At 44.1% G+C, this 24472-nt stretch overlaps 1 protein-coding gene across 7 annotated transcripts in view; it reads left to right on the top strand.

The window, feature by feature from the left end:
• PARN (poly(A)-specific ribonuclease) overlaps positions 1 to 24472 on the top strand; it is a 179357-nt gene that overhangs the window by 109599 nt on the left and 45286 nt on the right. For all 7 annotated transcript variants that reach the window (XM_024984912.2, XM_010819307.4, XM_010819306.4 and 4 more), the window contains 1 exon segment: positions 15040 to 15229. In XM_024984912.2, coding sequence (XP_024840680.1) covers positions 15040 to 15229 — 190 coding nt within the window.

Genomic DNA, 24472 nt, shown 5'->3' with positions numbered 1-24472 from the left:
ACAAGCAAGCGTAGTATGTGCGTTTTCCTGTTGGCGAAGGCCTCCAACTGCTCCCTCCCCTAACCTAGAGAGGGAGCAGTCTGTGAGTGTACTGCAGAACCATGGTTTGTGGAGCTTTGCAGCTCTGTCCCATGCAGGTTGCCATCAGATACTCATATTTATTCTTCATCGAAATCATAGTGTAATGCTGTGCAAAGGCAGGATAAGTAAATTCGTTCATGACACTTACATTTACGTGCTTTAAAATGAGACTTTGCTGCCATTAGAGGCAGTAGATGTGGGCCTGCAGAGCAGTAATTTAAAGGGTGATAAATATTTTTCTAGGGAAAAATTAATGTAGAGAGCACTTTAAAGTCCCTGAACGCTCCATTATCAGTCAGAAAGCAGTCTGTGTTCCACTCTACCAATACAGGCCTTGCAAAAGTCGTTCTTCAATTTCCTAATTTGTGTTAAGCATTTTGACATTGCCGGAAACTCTTGGGCCATTGGAAATTTTAAGGTGTAATGTCATAAAATATTCCAGAATACTTTAAAACTTAGCAGTATCACTGTTGCCACTGTATTCGTTTTTTTTTTTTTTTTTTCACATAAGTGCTTTAAAATGTAACACTTGACTCTTTTTTTCTAACCAGTTGATTTTTCCATCGGATGTCCAAACACACAAAAAGTTCTACATTTACATCTCCTTAGGATATAGAAAACAAAATGATTGTTCAGAATAATGTAGAGATCTTAATAACTTGAAACAGGAAAGCTAACCAGTGCCAATATCACATTTTAAAAGAAAAAAAGCCTTCCTTACTCTCCTGCTGGCCAAGAATTTCAGTTTCTTTAAATGTTCAGGAGGGGCTTCCCTGGTGGCTTAGACAATAGAGAATTTGCCAACAATGCGGGAGACCTGGGTTCGATCCCTGGACAAGGAAATGGCTACCCACTCCAGTATTCTTGCCTGGAGAATTCCATGGACAGAGGAGCCTGGTGGACTGTGGTCCATGGGGTCGCAAAGACTTACACATGACTGAGCGACTAACACCTTCACTTTAAACATGCAGGAGTCATGAAGAGCTTGTTATTTCTCTGAATTTGCAAGTCGCCACTTTCAGAAAGCAGCTCCTCCCTGAATGGGAGCAGCTCAGTCTGGCTGGCTCGCAGGCAGGCGCGCTCTCCCCGTCCCCTTCCTCTTCACGTCCCTCTCTTTCTCGTCTCTCTCCTTTCCTTCCTTCCCCTGCCCTCCTGTACACGTATGTGTTTGACCCTGAGCTGCTTCGCCTATTTCTGTTAGCTTAGCATCTTCCTGTCAGACCCGAATGCTGCCTGTAGGCCTGACCACTGATGTCAGGAACCTCCGCCTCCCGTAACAGCAAGACAGACTTAAGGATGAAGAGAGTAAAAGAGGTGGAATAGCCTTCCTAAAATCCCGACGTCTACAGGGAAATGGTTGGGTGACTTAAAGGGAGGAAAATACAGTCCATCTCCTGCATACGAACCTTCGAGTTGCAGACTTTTCAAAGACTTGAACGTGGACTCGCATGTCCAGTTACGTCAGGCGTGAGTGAGACTGCAGCTCGCGCTCCATCTGCTACTGCTGATGACCCTTCAGCCCTGCCGTCTCCCACCTCCTCTCCCTCCTCCAGTCTGTAACTCCTCTTGCCTGTTCACTCCATGCCAGTCCTTGTATGCCAGCTGCTGTACTGTACTAGGTACTGTGTTGTAAGATTAAAGTGTTTTTTTGTGTGTGTGTTTGTTTTTTTATGTATTATTTGTGTGAAAGTATATAAACCTATTACAGCATAGTATTATATAGCTAATTGTGTTAGTTGGGTACCTGGACTAACCTTGTTGGACTTAGGAACAAATTGGACTAACACATGCGTTTTTGGAATGAAACTCGTTCGTATGCAGGGGACTTAACTGTCAGTGTAGAGTGAACATGGTAAATGCCACGTTTAAAGTCCCTGGAATGGGACTTTAAAACCAAAGTAATTCTCGCTCAGTTTTGTGCTGCCCCTTTGGGCTGTTTGGTGAACTGTAGGGTTTTTTTTTTTTATTTTATTTTATAACTTTACAATATTGTATTGGTTTTGCCATATATCAAAATGAATCCACCACAGGTATACATGTGTTCCCCATCCTGAACCCTCCTCCCTCCCCCTCCCCATATCAATCCTCTGGGTCGTCCCAGTGCACCAGCCCCAAGCATCCAGTATCGTGCATCGAACCCGGACTGCCGACTCGTTTCATATATGTTATTATACATGTTTCAATGCCATTCTCCCTAATCATCCCACCCTTTCCCTCTTCCACAGAGTCCAAAAGACTGTTCTATACATCAGTGTCTCTTTTGCTGTCTCGTATACAGGGTTATTGTTGCTGCTGGTGCTGCTAAGTCACTTCAGTCGTGTTCGACTCTGTGTGACCCCATATACAGCAGCCCACCAGGCTTCCCCGTCCCTGGGATTCTCAAGGCAAGATGTAGGGTTTTAACAGACAGAACCTATCAGTGGAAAAAAATCAGTCGTTGGGCACATAGTCTCAGCAAAGGCAAAGAGTAAAATTGATGTGGAAAATAAGGCTAACTTTATCATTTGTGGATTATTTCCCCATTGGCGAAGCATGCGATTCTCTCTCTATACACTCTTGAAGTCAGATGTTGCCGGTTATAACAAATACATTGCATGGTCCCAAGGCAACCTGTGGGCTGAAGAGCAGATTCCATTCGTTTTGTTGTGAATCAGTTCTCCCTGCATAGAGACTGGACTCTAGTATAGTACAGCAGCTGGCGTACAAGGACTGGCATCGAGTGAACAGGTAAGAAGAGTTACTGCCAGTGAGGGCTCTGTGCAGGCACCGAGGCCGCAGGCCTGAGTGTTAGAGCAGGTTGTCTGGGCATTTTTTCCTGATCTTTTTGGTGGTGACAGGTCATATATGGGGTGTCCTGAAAACACTGAAGAGGCAAGTCACATCTGATGGGGATTTCGGAGGGTTCCACATCTGTAGGTGGATCATAGCGGTGGGGGCGAGGCGGGTGGAAGGGAAGAAGGCAGGACGAGGAAGAGGACTTGTTTATGGGTGGCATCACGATGCCCTCAGGAGAACCCTGAGAGGTTCCAGACCAGTAGTGCGGCAAGGAAGGGTTAACGGGAACCATACACGGAATCGCCCTGTGTACACTTTATACGGAATTTCTGTGACTGCTTTCTGGGTTGGGAGAGGCCCCTTCGCTTTGGGGAGCGGATGCCCTTCCTCCCAAGGGTAATGACTCACCCTGCAGGTGAGACAGCTCAGCCCTGCCTGCTGATAAGGGCCTGTCATTTTCATTCTCTCCCTCCTGCCCTCCTGGGTTTCACTTGGTTAATGAATAAGCTGAGTCACGAGGTGTAAGTAAATTCTTTTATCAAATGAAAACCACATCAAAACAGCCACAGAGAGACATGTAGTGAAAGTGTAAATATTGCGGCTCAGCATCCCCCACAGTATCTGGTTGGCTGATACACAAACAGACTTTTAAGCTTTTCAACTGTGAAACCTTTAAATCTGAAAACGTGCTGCTCTGTCAGGCTTTCTATAAACATGGTCTTGGGACGTAAAGAAAAGATGGTGCGTTTATGTGTGTTCACAATAGCGCTAATACTGTGGCAGATGTAATGCTTCATAAAGTGCCCAAACTGCCAAGGTCAGTAGTCCAAAAGGATTGTCCTGCTGTACGCGGGGGACATTTCTGTTTGGTGTATGTTTGCATCTGGCACCTGAAACATCACCAGAGAGAGCTAGTGAACCCTGCTTAACTCCAGCTGCACACCCAGCCACTGCCTCCAGCCAGCAGTTCAGTTACAGGCGAACTCTGGCTGGTGAATAGGTTGTGTCCTAAAAGTCCTTTTGTTGATTAACCTTTTAGAACACAAAGCGCATTGTTGCACAGAAATGCCACTTTGAATGGTGGGTGTCAATGAGCTGTGGCTTGTTTCAAACTTCGGGTCAGGAAATCAGTGCTAGTTGACACCAGAATTTAAAAAGAAGGGAGAAAAGAAACAATAGGAAGCATCAGAGTGGATTGGGTAGAAAAGGTAGGTCTCCTTTAGTGATACTGTTGCAATTTAAAACCCACTGTGTGCCTTTAGACTGTGAAGGCGCCCTTGGAGGAGGAGGTTGTGTCAGCAGTGGGTTACAACTGGCTGTTCACCACCACTCAGCACTGTGATGTCAGGCAGGGGACTTAACCCATCTTCGTCTCTTGTTTGGTCTTATTCAAAATAGGGCTGTTTTGTAGAGGATAGGATTAGAGATGAAAGAGTCTGTGTTAAGGTTAATATATTAGGGTATTATAGACTGTATGGTAATATATTAGGACTCGAGCTCATATAGCATCTGGAACACGGTAACCTTTCTGTAAATCACGATTATTATTTATTTGTACTCCTCTGTGATATATGCAGGCCTTAAAGATACTGTTATAAAGTAGTATAACTAAAAACATGTACTATTTTGTTTTCCCTAGAGTACAATTTATTCAGTGTTCCTGACATTTAGGATCTGCCATTTCGCACATTCTAGGAGATCTTTGATTTTACTTTGAATTATTCCTGTGTAGTTGAGACATCGACCTTAATTTTTTCCCAAGAAGTGTGAAGAATGTTGCAAATTACCTCAGCTCTTTCAGCTGTCTGTCAAGTTTGTTAGGACTGCTAAGTATGGAATTGCTTCCTAACTTCCTATTTTAAGTGTTTTATCTTTAAAAAAAAAAATTCTCTCTCTCTCTCTCTTAAGTGACTCTCAATTCTAAACTTTTTTGGAGCTCCACCTGCTCCTGTTTGACTCCGTCATAAAATCATCGTTTTCTTGGCCCTCTGCAGGTTACTCAACCTCTTTGAGCTTCTGTTTCTGTGTCTGTGAAAACAGAGCTCCTGCCCACCTTGCGGGATTGCTTTGAGGACAGAAAGAGCATGGGAGAGTTGGTCACTCTGCAGAGAAGGCCACTGTCTCTGGTTGGACGCTTGTCACAGCACCACGGCCTTTCCTGCCCCTCTGTCCTCCCAGCCTCAGCCCCGGGGCACTCAGGGAGACCCCCTCCCTCCACCCAGGAAACCGCCAGCTTCCAGTTGGGGCTTCCTACCCCGGCTTCACAAAGCTCTAACCCACTCCTCCCTCCACTCGGAAGTGTAGCCCCCACACATGCTCTGGGCCCCACCTCTTTCCCAGGCCTCACATGGGCCCATATCCTCAGGCCCACCCGCAGCTTCTTTCCAACACCCCAAAAACCTACGGAATCCTTTCCATCTTTTCAAAAGGACTCCTGATCCCAGTGCCCTTTGCTCCCAGTGACTCCTTCCCTTTTGCAAGTCCCAGGAGTCTGCACGCAACACCCTCGCCATCTGCCTTCTGCTTCAGCTGTGGTCCCTGGTGACCTCTGTGTCCAGAAGCCCCAGGGCCCTGTCTTCCTGCCTGGTCCCCAGCACACTGACCACTCTTCCCTCCTGGGCCCCACAGCCCCGGACTTCCTAGGTTAGTCCCCCTCCCCCTCGGGCCCTGCTCCTCCCGTCTATAAGGTGAGTAAGCATCTCAGTGTTTCTCAGTGTCCTACTGGGACTTCTTTTCTCACTCCGTGCCTTCTCCATTCCTCCCGTTTTCCCCGTTGGTCGCAGTGACCTTGTGGACACACATCAGCTCACACTCATACCCGCTCCAGGTGCCTGAAGCCAGACTGTGGGTCCCGCTTCGTGTGGTGTGGGGTGCCCATCACCCGGCTTCACTGCAGGTCCTCCCCGCTCCCTCTGCAGTCTCCACTGTTAACGTCGTGTTTCGGTTCCTCCATCCGACCGTGTCTTCTCATCAGGTCGGTCGCTCCGTGCTCCTCCTGCCTGGAACGCCCTTCCCCGTCCCTAGTGTCTTTTACACTGGCTGATCTCTCACCTTCAGTCTCAGGAAAGCCAGAGTGTCTTTTTCTTAGAGAAACGGTCCCTGTGTCCCAGGCTTGACCAGCCAGCGCTCCACTGGAAACTCCAGAGCGCTTTTCTAACCCTCAGCACATGTGGGGCTCTGTGCCCTGTCCTGCCCTCCCAGCAAATACAAGGACCGGATCTCCGATTCAGCCCCAGTGGCCCAGGCATAGAAGATGATGTGTTTGTTCATCAATGAATGGATAGATGAATAAATGAACAAGTGAGAGTTCAGTGTCTGTATTCACGCACAGGTGGAAGGGCGAATAAATGAACAAGCAGGAGCTAAATATATTTGTTTGTAAAGCAGTCAGCAGAGTGCTTATATGTAGTAAGCACTCAATAAAGGGTGGCTTTATTTATTTTTAATTGACTTTTCAGCTAGGAACCATGAAAAGAAAAGAACCTCTCCCCAGCCCCTCACCCGCCACCCCCAGGCTGGTTCATAGAAGCAGTGCTTCTTGGCGATGCCATTCAGTGAATGCAGAGGCAGTTGGCAGAGGCCCTGGGAGCTGGGAACTTAAGCGGTGGCCTCTTCCTCACTGTCAACCTTTTGCTCCTTGTGCTGAAATCTTTATTCCTCACCTAGAGCCCTGCCTCCCCGGTGTTCCCCTGCCAGTCCATTCCTTTCCTTTCCTCCTCCTCCAGATTGTGAGCTTCTTTTGCGAGGGGATCATAAGTCCCCTTCCATCATGCCCCGGTGCCTGACACAGAACTGGGAACTGGTGTTTGTGGAGTGAATGAATGAGATGCACGTTTCAGAAGCAGACTGTGGTGTCGCCAGGAGAGTTAGTGAAAATTAATTGACTAATTTTGGTTGCTTCAGTTTTTTAAAATTATGGTTCAGACTTTCTGATCTCACACTTGTCCCGTATGGTTGATGTATGGGTTCCCGTATAATCTGCTTTATTTTCTTGTTTTTTTTTACATGGAAAAGACACCAATTCTAGACAATAGAGCTATTGCACGAGCTGTTGCAGACTTGGGTGTGTGAGGCCGCCTCACTTCCAGCCCTCCGCGTGTGATGAGCTGCAGCTCGCTGCATCTGTGTCTCTGTAGGATGCTTTAGACACAGTTCTTTTAGTCTGAACTCTGGTTTATCCACAGCAGCCTCATTAATTCAGCAGCTGCTGTGTGGTAGGCCCTGTGCTGAGAGCGCTGCCCTTCCTGATAGCTTTTTCTGAGATGGTAAATGGGCCCCATTGGACGGATAGAGAGGGAAGCCCAGGGAGGCCCGGTGACTGGCCTCAGGCAAGTCAATATTTGTGCAGAATTTGAACCCAGGCCTCTGCGGCCTCAGAACCTGTGGTTTTTCCCACTTGACTTCATGGCCTCCCTCTGTGTAGATTTCAAATAAATGTCGCCATATCTACACGTCAGCATTCGTCTGGTTTGTGGAAAGTGTTTTCTTCTCCACTTGCTTGGCTTTCATTAGAGACTGTGAGGTGAAAGGCGCTGTGGGAGCCACGGCAGGATGAGAGGGTGACGTGGAGGAGCACAGAGTAGGCGGGCTCATAGGTGGCGGAACCGGGACAGGACCCACTTCCTCTCTGGTGCCCATCGAGTTTTGATGGGGCTCCCAGTGCCCGCCCTTACGGTGCCGAGGACCCAGTGTGGTGGGGCACAAGCCTGGTTCTGTGAGCGCTCAGCTGCTCTTTCTCTCACACTCTGCCCTTCACAAGTTTTCAAGCATCGTGACCTGAGCCTGTTTCCCTGGTCCTAGTCCATTTCTTTCCTGAGTGTCTCATGTCGGGTGCTGCGATGGAGGACGGGGGAAAGCAGAGGTGGATGAAACCAGTGCCCCTCTGCCTCTTTTTTTTTTTTTTAATATTTATCTATTTAATTGGTTGTGCTGGTCTTAGTTGTGACATTCAGGGTGTAGTTCCCTGACCAGGAATCAAACCCAGGCGCCCTACATTGGGAGTGGGGAGCCTTAGTGATTGGACCATGAGGAGAGACCGACCACCAGCCCCTGTCCCCGCCTCTTACTCCATTATGTCCTCTGTTACAGGGCTTGCATCTTATTCACGTGCCTTAGTATTCATTCTTTAGCCTTAGTACTTTATTTTTTATTCTATTTCATTTTTTTTTTTTTTTTTGGCTGCACCGCAAGGCTTGTGGGATCTCTGTGTCCCAACCAGGGATCGAACGCAGACTCTCAGCAGTGGAAGCGTGGAGTCCTAACTGGACCGCCAGGGAAGTCCCTAGCCTTAGTGCTTTAAAAGCAAGCAACAAATAGAAACCCTTCATTGGGTGAGTAGGCACTGTATGAGGAACAACGGACAAGGAATCACGGGTGCTGGGTCCTAACTCTGTGTCCGGGGTAGGTGCGTTGGCCCCGCCAAGGGCCATCACCATCTGTTTCCCGGTGTTGCTGTGAGGCTCAGGGGTGGTGACGTGCGTGGGCTGCCACTGCCCCGAGAGCCAGCCCTTCAGAGTCAGAGTTCACTCCCCTTGTGTCCAGCCCAGGACTCTTTGTCCCCTGAATCAGCCTTCGTCATGGAACTTTTAACTGAAGACGTGAATATATGTCCTGGTTCTGGCTTTCTTCTCTTGAAACAAGCTGCCAACAGATACAAAAGCTGTGCTTCTTCCCTCCCTCCATAATCTTCGTTTAAATTCCTGCCAGAGTAGCATGGGAGAACCCAGGCGCTACAGATGAGTAAAGTACGGTCCCTTTCCTCGCAGAGCGCCTGGCCTCGTTGGGAACACACGTGGGAAGAAGTCAGAGTTGAGGGAGGCTGCACTGAGTTAAACGCCCTGACGTGCTCTCGCAGGCTGGCACTTTATCTTGAAGACTCTGCAGGTTTTACAGACGAGGATGGACTGGCGAGGGTAAAACAAGGCTGTTTGTGTCTTGGGTGACTGCCCACTCTCACCTGTTGGACACCCTGGAAATAGCTGTACTGCACTTGCTTCTGACAGAGCGCCAAGTCCTGCAAGCACCTTATCTTCCCAGTTCCTTAGATGGGTTGAGGGGAAGTACACCCAGGATCATTTTTTTGAACGTAGGCAAATGTTCCCGCTGACCATTATTAGGGTTGAGTGTTTTTGTAAAGGCCTTCCCAGGTGGCTCAGTGGTAAAGAACCTCCCTGCCAATGCAGGAGACAAAGGAGAAGTGGGTTCGATCCCTGGGTCAGGAAGATCCCCTGGAGAAGGAAATGGCTACCTACTCAGTATTCTTGCCTGGAGAATCCCATGGACAGAGGAGCCTGGCAGGCTATACAGTCCATAGGGTCGCAAAGACTAGGACATGACTGAGCTTGCACACACTTTTTTTTATAAAGTTGGCTGTCTCCTTGAGAATCCAGGGTAAACCCATCCATTCTCTCGCTGATAAAAGTGGGGAAATGGTCATGCTGTTGAAAACCCAAACTGGATCAAATTGTGTAGAACATGAGAAAACTTCTCAGTCCTGTATGTTCTCATGTAAATAAGCAAGCAAACACAGAGCGGTATCGGGCGCCCTCCTGGCGCGGGTTGAAAGCCCAGAATGAGGACACAGTGGTGCAGGGCCCCAGGCTGGCGGCTGAGGGGGCATCAGGAGAGGCCGAGAAGGGCATTGGAAGCGGGCACCATCAAGCAGTAAAGCACACGTTGGCGGGTGGGGTGGGGGGTCCAGGTCTGCAAAGCTGGCAGAGTTCACTCTCAGCACGCATCACTTCTGGTGGGAGGTGAACATACCAGGTTATCACAGAGCGATTCCTTCTGCTTTGTACACAACTCTGTTGTATGGAGAGGTGGCCGGACTCTGAGGCTCTCGCAGACAGAGGCGCCTGCCTGTGTTAACTCCAAGTGACATGGTCTGGGACCCTTCCAGTGCACGTGGTGTCGTGAAAAGAATGCAGCTTTGGTTTAGATCCCAAAACTTGTCATCTTCGGGACCTTGAACCCATCACTTCTTCTGAGCTTCAGTGTCCTTATCTATAAAGTCAGGATAATCCTTACAGGATTTTTCCATACCTGGCAGAATAAGTAACCAGTAAATAGTTCCCTTTCTCTTAACTAGCGGATGGATAAGCATATAGGTAATTCCCTTAGAAACTGACTGAGAACCTAATGTTGGCTGAGGGTAGCCACTGCAGAAAAGGCAGGGCTAATAGTGGTAAATGCTTTTGAAGTTTCCTAATGCTTCCCCCCTGCCGCCCTCCTAGCCATTGCTGCAATAAAATGATTGCAGCAGCTTGATAACAGCCTTCACAAGTGTCCTCAGCTTCCCCGGGGAAGGTCTGAGAAGCCCGATGTGTCAGCACCCCATGCTTGTCTACAGCACTCCAACCATTCAGGGACACCTCCTTATCACCGGAGACATTGAAACTGGAGAAACCCTTACCTCCTACAAGAGACCTTCAAACTTAGTCTCAGAAACGGCCCTTAGGGGTTGGACCGAGTATACAAGAGAAAACCTAACCAATTTGTTTACAATGTAGTGAACATCTGTGAAACCACTACTCAACCAGAAGAGCTAAAATACCGGTAATAAATTATAACAAGAATCTGTTATTCCTCCACATCCCAAACCCCTGATTCCTGGTGGGGGAGCGTGCAAATGGGGAACCACTCTCATAAAAGTCATGTTGATCCTTTTCTTGCCTTTTTGATGCTCTGTGCCTCTCTAGCCCTCAGACTCACTCTCGCTCTCCCCTCTTTCCCCTCTGTCTCCTGTTCCCCCTGCCTTCCCACCCCCTCCCCTTATTTAAGTGCTTGTAATTTGCCTTTGCCTGAGGTTGAGCAACTCCTGTATATAATTATTGGCATTTTATGCTCCCTTTTCTGTGAAATGACTGGTGTGCTTTTTGTGTCTTTTGCCCATTTTTCTATTGGGTCCTCTCTTACTGATCTGTAGGCGTTTTTATGTATTCTGGTGCTAATCCTCCATCAGTTGCACATGTTAGAAATATCTCCTCCCAGCATGTAGATTGTCTTTGCCCTCTTCAGAGTATCTTCTGATGGACACAAGTTTTCATATTAATGTAGCCAAACTTACTGATCTTTTCTTTATGCTTAACATTTTTTTGTATCTTCATAAATTCTTTCCTACTTCAAGCTCAGGAAGAGATATTCACTTCTATTTTCTTTTCAAGTTTTCAAAGTTTGCTTTTGACATTTAAGTGCTTCATCCATCTGGAGTTGATTTTTTGGCCTGGTGTGAGTAAGAATCCAGTTTTTTTCCCGTGGATGAACAGTTTTTCCTGCTTTTCCTTTTGCACGCTGTCAGGCTGCCTCTGTCAGATATCAGAGTTTCGTAGATGCCTAGATCTGTTTCTAGGCTCTTCTGTACCATTGGTCAGTTTGTTGATCTCTGTACCATTACGGCACTGTCTTAAGTACTGCAGGTTTACAATAAGCTTTTCAGCTAGCCAGGGAAGTCCCCCTTTCTTATTCTTCTTCAGAAACGTTTGGGCTATTATTGGCCCATTTGTCTTCCATTTAAAATTTGGAATCAGACCTTTCAAATTCCACAGAATGATTGAGATGTAATTTATATACCATGAAATACACATCCACTGTTCTCTTGGCCAGGTCTTTGTTTTAACAAATGCACACCTTTGTGTAACCTCCACCGCAGTCAAGACACAGAGGGCAGTTGCATCACTCCCAGAACTCCCTCGCCTCCTGGGTGGTTGACCTCATCCCCCCAGTCCCGGCTACTGCTGCTCAGTGTTCTGCTGAGATTTTTCTTAATCTCTTTAACATTTTTTTGTGTTTTTATTAAAATGGGATTTTTAAAATTGGAGTTGCATGACATCTGTAGATCAATTTAGGAAGTCTCTATGTCTTATGTTAAGTCTTCTTGTGAACGTAATGTAGCTCTCAACCTAGTTGGAGAGATCTTTTGCTTGATAATAGTGGAAGGTTCTACATTTTTAGGAAAAAAAAAATCTAAACATTGTAAGTAGTTCTTTAAAAGTCCTCTTCAAGGAAGCATTTTATGAGATAATCCTCAATCTAAATGGACACATAAATACACAAATATATGTCAGACTTGTGGCAATGTTATATTTTTTAAAAAGCTCACATGTTGGTTCCAAACCAGCTTTGTCTCTTGTTCTACAAGACTGTAAGCAGACATGCTTGGCTCCTCGGATGTTCAACCTCTTTATCTGTGTGATGACTAGAACGTCTCTTCCCTGTGGGGTGGTTGTGAAGATTAAATGCTTCGAGACAGGGCGCCCGGCTCAGTGAAGCTGTGGGTGGGTGAAGTCTGCGGGAGAGGAGGTGCTCTTGTTCACCCACAGGGAGCCGGGGAGGGCCCTCACCGTGTTTGGTTTTGCAGCGGCTTCAACAGAGTGGCATGGCCGAAAGATGGCCTTGAATCATTTCCCTGACAAATTTGGAAAAGGTTTGTGTTACCAAGCCTCCCGCTCCACGCCACTTCTGACAGGCGAGCTGGAATCAGTGAAGGACGCAGCTGACAGCCAATTCATTTTGCTGATTCATCCATTAGAGGGGTGGCTCTGCGCCAGAGCTGGCTTCCAGATTAAAGGCCGAGAGCTGCAAAGCTGCTGGGACTTGAAGGAATGCTGGTAAATTATTGCCATGTGAAGGCCAGCAGTGAAAAGGGGATTGTTATTTGTTTCCCCCTTTAAGCGCTCCTCGTTCCAAATGTGCTCAGATAAATTCCCCATCGTGGTCAGGGAGCTTTTGAAGCATTTGTCCGTGGGGCTGGGACCTAAATTACTGGAAACAGTCAGATGCTGTTAAGTAGATCATCTTGGCTCCTTTATGACCTTATCATCACCTTTGCTTTCATGGGGAATGTTGACTCAAGCCTCCTCTTTGACTCGGTAATCCAAACTAAACTCGAGAGAGGTATTGCGGCAGATGTCTTCCCTTGGGGACACGCTTCAGAATAAACCTGCCTGAGTAAGGAGTGAAACCTAAAGAGGAAAATCCAGCAGATGCTCACTTGCCAATGACCGGTACAGAATAAGCATGTAGAATCTGTGGGTTTACATTATCCATCGCACTGAGAGGTGAACCTCTTATATAGTAGGTAGTCTCCGGCTTCCATAACTCTGCATAAAGCTTGCCTGGGAGAAGGTGGGCTCGAGAGGTGGAGACTGTGTCTTGTTCTACCAGATGTCTAGCATGGTCCCTGGGATGGATAGACACTTAGTGAGCAACTGCTGGGTGGAGGCATGGATGGATGATGTTGGTTGGATGTACAGATTGTGGGGCAGTTAGATGAACGAGCTGAGAAAGTCAGACGTGCAGTCCTTGGGAAGCTAGAAAAGTCACTGTCCCGAGGAATAGGATTTTCAGCAAAGGATACTGTTTCTGCAATTCTCTGATCTGAGTGACTTTGGTCGATAGCATATCTGCAGAACTGATTGCTTTCTGTTTATCTCCTTGTGAGTGAGTCAGAGCATGCTGTTTGAGCTCACATTTCACTAACTCACTCTACCTCCTTGGGACAGTGTGAAAGTTTTTTAATACCTTTAGGGTTTGTTCCTCCCCCAACCCTACCCCTCTTTAACTCTAGAGTGAATATTTGAAAAGTACAGCAAACTTCTTAATTAAAAAAAAAAAAAAAAACTTGAAATAAAGAGTGGGAGTCTTTCTGTATTTTTCTTCTTGTTGTTTTATTTTGCTTTTTCTCTTCAGATGGCTAAGCATTTAAGGCATGACATTCTATAAACTACTATTGTGCTGAGGAGTTTTAGGCAAATCCAGTCTGCTTGGAGTGAAGCTGGGTGCGTCAGATATGCAGGGGGTATCTGCATCTCATCTAGGTGTCTGTCCCTGTGGTTCAAGGTCCCTCGAGTACTGGAGTCCCTTGTCCAGTTCTGATGTGTCCATCATCACTTGCTACATTCATTCACATAATATTTACTGGGAACCACTCTGTACATGGCTCAGACAGTGAAGAATCCACCTGCAACTCCGGAGACCCCAGTTCAATCCCTGGGTCAGGAAGATTCCCTGGAGAAGGGCATGGCAACCCACTCCAGTATTCTTGCCTGGAGAACTCCCATGGACAGAGGAGCCTGGTGGGCTACAGTCCATGGGGTTGCAAAGAGTAAGATATGACTGAGCAACTAACATTCACTTCCTTCACTCTGTACCAAGAAGTTGCTGAAAGTGGGTACACAGACTATTTCAGACATCATGGTGCTTTTCCAGCAGCACAGGCCCCAGGTCTGCTCCTGCAGCTCCCTGCCAGCACGGCCCAGCCCTTACTGTCTCGCTGCTAGTGGAGGTAATAACCAGTGGGCAGGGAATGTTTGCTCACACTGCAGAAGCCAGAGCAGCACAAGGGGCCCATCCACACGGTTTTTGTGGGTCCTCACTCCCAGGCCACTCCCATGTTCCAGCCCCCAGCCTCCGAGAAAGAGGCAGGAAGACAGTCCTGGCCTTATCACCCATTAACACCAAAAAGGGAACAAGCTCTGGCTCTCAAGACCTCCTGCCAGAAGCACATTACAGAGAATTAGCAGGCTTTAAGAAGAGAAAGAGAAGAGGCAGGTCTCAAATATTGTGGGACTGTCTTGAATCTGCCGAGTCCAAAGTGAAGCGCAGAACTTTGAGAAGGGCCCTGGCCTTAGGGTCCAAGCAGCCTGGATTGCCTCCCTTGCCGCTGGTGCAGTGCGGCCTGCGGCAGCCCCCCGCCTCAGTGCCCCAGCTTGCTTATATTCAGCAAAGGTGACTTCTCCCTTGCAAGTATGCTGTGAGGTTAGACATCACGTGTGCAGAGCACCAGGCACAGGCATGCGGTAGACCTGCGGGGGCCAACACTGCTGCCCAGATGGCTTTTCTTGTCATCTTTATTTTCACAACAGTTTTCCCTTGGTTTGGTTTTGTTTTTCATTTTCTGGCAGTGATGTTACCTGCAGATATTCTGAAAATTAATGTCTTGCTTACATTTTTCTGGTTCTGTGTAGTTTATAGAGCACTTTCACACTGTAAGGGAGGCTGGGGAGCAGGACTCTCTTCTCCAGGTGAGGAGACCCAGATGGGGAGAGCTGTGGGATGTTCCCAAGGCCACCTGGCTTCTAAACGGCAGACCTGACCTCAGGGTTCCTTTGACGACCTCAAGCCACTTTTCCGACATCCTGGGGCCAGGCCAGACCTTTTGTTAAGGACTTTTTCTTTTCCTTGTAGCTGTCAATACCAGCAAGTATGCAGAGAGCTATCGCATCCAGACCTATGCTGACTATGTCGGGAAAAAACGAGAGGAGAAGCAGATGAAGAGAAAGTGGACAGAAGATAGTTGGAAGGAGGTTGAGCCAAAGCGGCTAAACACGCAGTGTGGCTCCTACAGTTTGCAGAATCACCATTACCACGCCAACAGGTAAGAGTTCTTTACTGTTGATTTGGAGAGCTTTGCGTCGTCCTAGCAAAATTCTTATTTGTTTCTCGTGGGACTAAGAGTAGTAAATCTGACTTGTGAGAAGGGCTTTTTCTGACTTTTCACATAATATCAGAAGTTACTACTCCCTTAATTATTTCTGTGCTGTATAGACCATTTCAGCTAACACCCACAAAACCCCAGTGAGGCAGAAAAGGGGATATATCTTATTCCCATCTTAGGGGTGAAGAAACAGGGGCTCCGTGACTTGGCCACCACTCAGTGAGTGAGCCGGGGTCAGAGCTGAACTCTCCCACGTCGGACCTCTTCCTCTCCCCAGACTGCCACGGTGCTTCTGGCTGAGCTTCTGAGCCCCTTCTGTGTCCCACATAGACACCAAACCACATGCCCGCTGTGGAAGGAGAGCTCAACATACACTTCTGTTACTTACCTGTAATCCTGTAGTACTTTCAGAAGATGAATACTGGCGACATTTTAGGATCTGTGTGAAACTATAAAACATAAATACCATAGAAAGTGATGGTGGGGAGAAGGGGGAGTTCAGTATAGAAAATTATAAAGATGAGAAAAGTGAATCAGCAAAGAAAAAATTAGCCATAATCCCACCTCCCAGAAGCAATCTCTGTTAATATTTTGGATTGCCTTCCATACTTTTAAAACGGTTTTTTTAGCGATTTTTAAAATTGAGGTATAATTAACATATGATAAAATATGCAAATCTAAAAATACTTATTAGTTCAGAGTTTTAATAGTTATATATACCCATGTGACCACCACTCAAAGCAAGATGTTAGAACATTTCTATCTCCCACCTCAAATTTTTGTTGTGTCCCTTTTTAAGCAACTCCAAGCCCCCACTATCCTAAGCAACTATTTCAAATTTCTATCACTGTGGATTAATTTTGATTATTCTTGGAATTTATAAAGAATGTAATCACTCAGTGTTGTAGTTGGCTTCTTTCACTTAACATCTTTTTGAAATTCACCCTTAGTGTTGTATGTATCAAGAGTTCATTAATTTTTATTTTCAGTAGTATTTCATTGTATAAATATACAGTATTTGCTTTTTCATCTGTTGGTGGTCATGTGTTTTGTTTCCAGGTGGGACTGTTATAAATCAGGCTGCTATGAACATTTCTGTAAAAAAAAATTTTTGTGTTTTCATTTGAGTAAATATCTAAGGTTAGAATTGTTGGTTCTTAGGATATGTGTATGTTAAATTTTATAGGAGCTGCCAAACAGTTGTCCAAAGTGATGCTCCATTTTATACTCCCCTAGCTGGAACGTTATATGAACATTCCAGTTGTTCCACATCCTTGGCAACACTTCGTATTATCAGCCTTTTTTAGCCATTCAAGAAGATAAGAGATGGTATTGCATTGTGATTTTAATTTGCATTTCTCTGATTAACCACCTTTTTGTGTGCTTCCTAACCATTCAGATATCTTCTGTGTGAGGTAGATACATAAGTCTCTTGCCTCTTTTTACTGTAGATTTGTAGGAGTTCTTTTATATATTCTGGATCCACACATTCTCTGTCAAATATTTGTGCTGCAAGTACATTTTATTTGAGTTTGGGGTAGTGTATTCATTTTTTTAGTGATGTATTTTGATGAGCAGATTTTTTAATGCTGATGAAGTCCTGTTAATAATTATTTTTAATGGTTGCTGGGTTTTTCCCTGTCCCTAAACTCTGCGTACCTAAGGTTGCAGTAATTTTCTAGAAACCTGTCTTCTGGAAGGTTTATAGTTTTAGCTTTTACATTTAACCTTGAGCCATTTCAAATGAGTTTTGTATGAGATAGGAGTCAGGGTTTATTTTTTTCCATATGGACATCTAGTTGTTCTGGCAACATTTGTTAAAAAGACTTTTCTTTCCTTTTAAATTGACTTGACACTTTTGTCAAAAATAAATTGACCATGTATGTCTAGGTCTATTTCTAGATCCTTCTGTTCCACTCATATTTATACCTGTTCTTATGCCAATACCACGCTTTCTTATTTCTGACTTTATAGTAAGCTTTCCTGATAACTCAGTTGGTAAAGAATCCACCTGCAATGCAGGAGACCCCGGTTCGATTCCTGGGTCGGGACAAGCCACTGGAGAAGGGATAGGCTACCCACTCCAGTATTCTTGGGATTCCCTTGTGGCTCAGCTGCTAAAGACTCTGCCTGCAATGTGGGAGACTGGGTTCGATTCCTGGGTTGGGTAGATCCCCTGGAGCAAGGAATGGCTTCCCACTCCAGTATTCTGGCCTGGAGAATTCATGGACTGTATACAGTCCATGGGGTTGCAAAGAGTTGGACACAACCGAGTGACTTTCAGTTTCAAAATCAGGTAGCATAAACCCGCCAACAGTTGTTCTTTTTTGTATTGTTTTGGCTATTCTAGATCCTTTGTATTCCACAAAAAAGAATTAAAAAAATTGTTTTTTCTGTGCTGGATCTTCGTTGGGACATGCAGGCTTTCTCTAGTTGCAGTGTATGGGCTTCTCTTGTGGAGCACGTGCTCTAGAGCATCTGGGCTCAGTAGTTATGTTCATTTTCCCCTAAATATTTATATTATTTATGTAATCATAAGTAGAATTGTTTGTTTCATTTTCAAATTGCTGCTTCTATATGGATATATAATTAATTCTTTAATGTATATATTGAAGTCTCTCTCTATATATTGATCTTATATCCCTTCAGCCTTTTAAAATTTGCTTACTCTGATAGGTTGGGTTTTTTCTTAATATTCTGCAGGGTTTTTCATTTATGCAGGCATGTTGGCATACTAATAACAGTTTTATCTCTTTTCCAATCTTTGTGTCTTTTATCTTTTTCTTGCTTTATTGCACCAACTAGCACCTTTAGTATATTGTTAAAGTGGGAAGAGTAGATATCCTTTCCTTGCTTACAATATTAGCTCAGTATTGCCCCTTGATCTATGATTGTTAGGTTGTTCATAAAAGTCTTTTTTTCAGGTTGAGAAAGTTCCCCTCCATTTCCAGTTTGCTAAGATTTTGTATCATGAATAGATGTTGGATATTTTCAGATACTCTTTCTGCCTCTTTAATTTTTTTACATTTAATTTTATGTATTTATTTTGACTGCACTGGGTCTTTGTTGCTGCATGCAGGCTTTTTCTCTAGTTGCAGTGAGAGAGGGCTCCTCTTTATTGTGACGTGCAGGCTTCTCATCGTGGTGGCTTCTGTTGTTGCAGAGCACAGGCTGTAGAGCTCGAGGGCTCAGTAGTCGTGGCACACAGGCTTAGTTGCTCTATGGTATGTGGAATTTTCCTGGACGGGGATGAAGCCCATGTACCCTACATTGGCAGGCAGATTTTTATCCACTGTACCACCAGGGAAGTCCTATCTTTCAAAATTGTCATATGGTTTTGCCCTTTGTTAATATTTTGAATGACATTGGTTGGCTTTTGAATGCTTAATCAGATTTGCATTCCTGAGAGAAATCCAGCTGGGTCATGGATTGGGTCCATTGTTCATGGACCCAATACAGCCATTGGGTTATGATGTATCAACACTCCTTTTTACATGTTGCCAGATTTTAATATATTGTTAATTATTTCTATATCTTTGTTCATGAGGAATATTAGTTTGTAGTTTGCTCTTTTTTATATCTTCATCAAGTTTTGGTATCAGGATAATGCTGACCTCACATAGTTTAGAAGTTCCTCTTCTGTTATTTGGTGACAGTGTGTATTTGATTTGAGGGGAGGGGGGCGTTGGTTAAATTGTTGGTCAAGTTTACCTTTTAGCTCAGTCAGTAAAGAATCTGCCTGCAGTGCAGGAGACACAGGTTCGATCCCTGGGTTGGGAAGATCCCCTGGAGAAGGAAATGGCAACCCACTCCAGTATCCTTGCCTGGAAAACCTCATGAACAGAGGAGCCTGGTGGGCTGCAGTCCATGGTGTCACAAAGGGTCAGGCACGACTGAGCGACTAACACTTACTTACTTACACCAGTGAAGACATCTGGTCATAAGGGTTTCTTGTGAAAATGGTTTCTGATGGTGAACTGAATTTCTTTAATAGATATGGGTCTATTATTTCTTATATCGCTTTATGAATTTGTGTTTTCCAAGGAATACTCTGTTTTATTCAAGTTGTCAAATTTATTAGCATAAAATTATTAGCTGAAAATATTCCCTTATGATTTCAGTATCTGTAGAATCTATAATTATATCCCTTTAAAAACTTCTAATATTAGTAATTTGTGTTGTCTCTCTTTTTTTCCTTGCTAGGTGTTAATTCTGAGTACCAGCATTTATCTAGTATTGCATTTGTGTCCTCTTTTTTCATTTATTTATACTCTTCTTAGTATCATTTCTTCTGCTTATTTTGAATTTAGTAGTTATTCTTTGGATTTCATATGTTATTCTCCCATTGTAAGGTAGGAACTTAACTCACTGAAGTTATGTTTCTTCTTTTCTGTAGAAGTATTTAAAGCTGAGAATTTTCCTTTAGTTTTTGTTAGCTGCATTCCACGTATTTTGACATGTTTTTTTTCACTATCATCTATTACAAGTATTTTCTAATTTCTCTTGTGCTTTCTTCCTTAACACATGAGTTATGTAGAACTTCTTTGATAATTATTGAGACTTGTTTTATGGCTTGACATGTGTTCTGTCTTGGTACATCATCTGTGTGCACACGAGTGAGTGTGATATTCCATTAATACAATTTTAAGTTACATTGGTTAATGGTTTTGCTCAACTCTTCTATATCTTTACTAATTGTGAGTTAGGTTTTTTTAATTGTTGTTGTTGGGTTTCTTTTTGGGGGGGTGGTGGGAGGGTTGTATACTTTTTCTTTGAGCTACTGAGAGTGGTATTGAAATCGCCAACTGTGGTTGTAGATTTATTTCTCCATTTAATTTTATCAGTTTTTTCTTCATGTATTTTGAAGCTCTTTTGATAAATGTATGCCTGTCTTACAGATTGTTATGTCTTCTTAATGAATTTCCCATTTTATCATTGTGGAATATTTCTTCTCTGTTCTAGAAATAACTTTTTTGATGTTTATTTTATCTGGTATAAATACAACCACTCTTGTTTCTTATGCTATATGGTTGCCTTTTACTGTCAACTTATCTGTCTTTATGATTAAAGTAGGTTTCTTATAAACAGTTTATGGTTGGATCTTGCTTTTTTATCCATTCTGGCAATCCCTGCCTAATTTATTCTTAACCTAATTAATGATGCAAATGAACCTGTCTTCTATCTTGGTGTTTCTTTTTTGTCTTGATTGTTCTATGTCCCTCTGTACCTCTTTTCTTTTTTTGGATGAATTATGTGTTATTTAGTGTTTACTGATACTATAGCCTCCCATTTTTATCTTTTATAAACTTTTTGCGTACATTTCTTTGTGTCATTTTTTGTCGTTGCTCCGGAGTAATGACTGGCAAACTGTATTGTGTTAGTTGCTTCAGTTGTGTCCTGCTCTTTGCTACCGCATGGACTGTAGCCCACCAGGCTCCTCTGTCCATGGAATTCTGCAGGCAAGAATACTGGAGTGGGTTGCCATTTCCTTCCAAATCTGGCCGACATGTTTTTATAAAGTTTTATTGGAACACAGCCATGCCTATTAATTTACATTTTGCCTCTGATTGCTTTGCATTATGATGACAGATTTGAGTAGTTATGACAGAGACTATGTAGCCCACACAACTCAAAATGTGTACTATCTGTTCCTTTACAGAAAGGTTTGCTGACCCCTGCTGTAGAGCTAAGTGCCCAGTATGGTAGCCACTGACCACACATGGCTAATGAGTCCTTCAGATATGTCTAGTCCAAACTGAGATGTTACAGATCTAAAACATGCATGATTTTGAATGATTGATGACCTGTTGAAATGATAACATTTTTTATATATTGGGCTAAATAAAAATATTGAAATTCATTTTATTTGTTTATTTTTTAATGGTGACTCCTAGAAAATTTAAAATTGCATATCTGGCTCACAATGTATTTCTGTTGGCCAAGCACTCCTCCGAGATTACAGTACACCTCTTTCATGAATCACACTTGAAGAACTTTATCTTCAAGTGAAGGTTACATTGCTTCATGAACAGTGTAAGATTATTACGAGAGTGTATTTCCATCTGCCTCTCTCATCCTTTGTGAACTTTTGTATCATATTTTACTTCTACATTCTGTAAACTTGATTATGTTGTTGCTGTTGTTCCTTTTCTCTCTCTTTTTCTTTAAAAGAGTTAATACTCTTTAAAAAAGAGGGGGGACTGAAGTATGGGGAAAATAGCATTAGTATAAACAAAAATTCAGGCATAATTAGAAAAGTCCAGTTAAGATTGTCAGGGCCCTTACGGTTGGCTCTATGACTTGCTCCTGTTGGCTTTAGAGAATTGACCTGAGACCGTGGGAGACACCTCATGACTACTGAGTTTCCAGGGTTGGCTGTCAGCGTTTTCCCTGGAGGTGGTTGTCAATTTCTTCTTCTGTTTGCACTGATGTTGTGGTGGAAGTCTTTTCTGTAATAGATTCAGAATATTCAGGGAGTTTATAGTTGATAACTGGACAGAAGATAGGGCTTCGGTTCTGGGAAACTGTACTGGATTTGCTTGAGAAGGGAAAAAGGAGATTTGGTTTGGTGGCAAGAGATCTGAGTGCATAAGTACACGTTGGCATAGCATTTGAAGAATGCTCCTTTGCAATGGATACTGAAATCTCTAAGATCTCACTAATAGATACTTAGTCCCCATAAGCAGACACTGATGTCTGAACAGTCTTAAAAAAATAGATGCTCTTTCCCTTCTCATTTTACTAAGGATGTTCTGTAATTAAAGAAAATGGTTTTCCAAAGCCACTTTGCCCTTAACAGAGGTTTGGTCCATCATGTCTGTGGGTTGTTTGCTGTTTTTGGCTTATTTCAACTATTAGGAAAAAACCCTTTGGCATATCTTCCTTCTAGCCTTTCCTTTCTGTGAGACTGAATTTCAGCCTTCCTTGAAAATGTTGTTGTTGTTGTCCAGTTGCTCAGTTGTGTCTGACTCTTTGTGACCCCATGGACTGCAATACAGCAGGCTTCCTGTCCTTCACCATCTCCCGGAGTTTGCCCAAACTCATGTCCATTAAGTCAATGATGCCATCCAACCATCTCATCTTCTGTAGCTCCTGGGAATTCCTCCTTATGTAGGAAATACTAAAGCATACATCAAAGCTATGGTTTTCAGATTTCATATAATTTTCATCTGAAGTTAGTGGTTTTTGCAAGTAATTGAATGTACATATTTCATTAGGAAATGGAGGGAAAGCCCTTTGGAGGCACAGAAGATTCAGATGAAGCAAACTGGGTCCCAGGACCCATTGCTCTGTCAGACTGCTTACATGTTTATTCATAAATGGGTCTGTGGAGCAAGTGTTCTCTCTCCTCCTACTGAAAAAAAAATGCCATAGAGACAGCAGAGCCCACAAAGTGAAAAGGGAACTGACTTACAGGCAGCTGGACAAGAAGTGTTCTAGCTTACATTCTGCTGGTACCTTGGGAAAGACTATGTTCATTCTTCCCTTCGGTGAATACCAGCAAGAGCCCAGTATTTGTCTGTTTTCTCATCTTAAATGAGGCATCTTATTGGAAAGAAGGCCAAAGTCCCTTCTAGATCTTAAATCCAAGTGTTTTTACATTGTGTCCAGAGTAGGCAGGGCATGAAGAGGAAACTGATACAAACTCTTAAGACCCTTTGAGAATCTCCTCAAATAGCAGGTAGCTTCTTCTCAACCCAAAGAGGTAGATTTTTGAAAATCCCTGTAGTAGGAGAACTTTTGGTTAAGAGGAATATAATAAAAATAAGATTGGGTGAACCAGTATCTTAAGTGAGCCTATGAAATCCCTTTACCACACTGAAATGTATAAATGTATAATGTGGTATAAATGTGGCTTCCCTGGTGGCTCAGACCATAAAGAGTCCACCTGCAATGCGAGAGACCTGGGTTCGATCTCTGGATTGGGAAGATCCCCTGGAGAAGGGAATGGCAACCCACCCCAGTCTTCTTGCTTGGAGAATCCTATGGACAGAGGCACCTGGCGGGCTAGAGTCCATGGGGTCGCAAAGAGTCAGACATGACTGAGTGACTCAGCACAGCAGCGCACACTGAAATAATAGACAGGCACCCAGTAGAGAAAAGACGGTTGACCCTTTCACTGGGTGCTGCCTGTTTTCAAATTCCCACCTATCACCTGTGTACTTGAATTTCTTTGACACTCCTTCTCCCTGTGATCTCACGAAGACGGTTAGACAGCACTTGTCTGGAGCAGAAGAAACTTGTACTCAACCCTTTTTGTCCTCTATGTCTTGGTCCTCTCTTTGCACATTTGTTGCTTTCCAGCTTCTGTGGCAGAGTGGTGGCCTCTCACTTCCAGACCCACCCCACATACTAAGTCACTTCAGACATGTCCAACTGTTTGCGATCCCATGGACTGTAGCCCACCAGGCTACCCTCTGTCCATGGGATTCTCCAGGCAAGAATGCTGGAATGGGTTGCCATGCCCTCCTCTAGGGGATCTTCCGGACCCAGGGATTGAACCCATGTCTCCTGTGTCTCCTGCATTGGCAGGTGGGTTCTTTACCACTAACGCCACCTGGGAAGCCCACCCCACCCCACCCCTCATCTCAGAATGAATCTTTGCAGCCTCAGCCCCACCCCTTTTACCCTGGAGGCACTTACTGCCTCTCAGTGTTGACTTTCTCTTGTTTATTTTTTTTTTGCTCCTGGTTCCACTGCAGAAATCTCCATTTAGTTTTGCTGCTTCTGTTCCTGGTTTTCAGCTACCTTTTCCTGGGGAAATTTCCTGTTTTTTTGTTCTTGGTTCAATAGCTTAGGAACAGACTTTACAGGTGTGTCTTTATATTATCCAAATGACAGTGACACAATTTATATTTCCCTTTGGATAGACCCTTAGCTTCTGGAAAAGACTATAAAAGTTATCAAGTCTAGCTACCTTAATATCTTTCTTGTATTTAGGCAGACTAAATGTTGGAAAATTCACTGTAGAACTTGTAAGTTACACATATTTTAGCAGAAAAAGTGTTTCCCGTGACACTTTTTAAACCATTGGAGTAATAAATGCGCATAATTTTTAAAAATCTGCATGGTACAGGAGAATATAAAGTGAAGGGAGGAAATCTTGGCTCCACACTCCCAGTTCTTTTTCCGAGTGGCAGCTACTATTATCATTTTCTTCATTTTCTGTTATCACTGTACTTT

This window comes from Bos taurus, chromosome 25 (genome assembly GCF_002263795.3).
Source record: "Bos taurus isolate L1 Dominette 01449 registration number 42190680 breed Hereford chromosome 25, ARS-UCD2.0, whole genome shotgun sequence".
Taxonomy (NCBI): domain Eukaryota; kingdom Metazoa; phylum Chordata; class Mammalia; order Artiodactyla; family Bovidae; genus Bos; species Bos taurus.
Note: the sequence above shows the minus strand (reverse complement) of the source record. Positions and strands in the feature narration are given on the sequence as shown.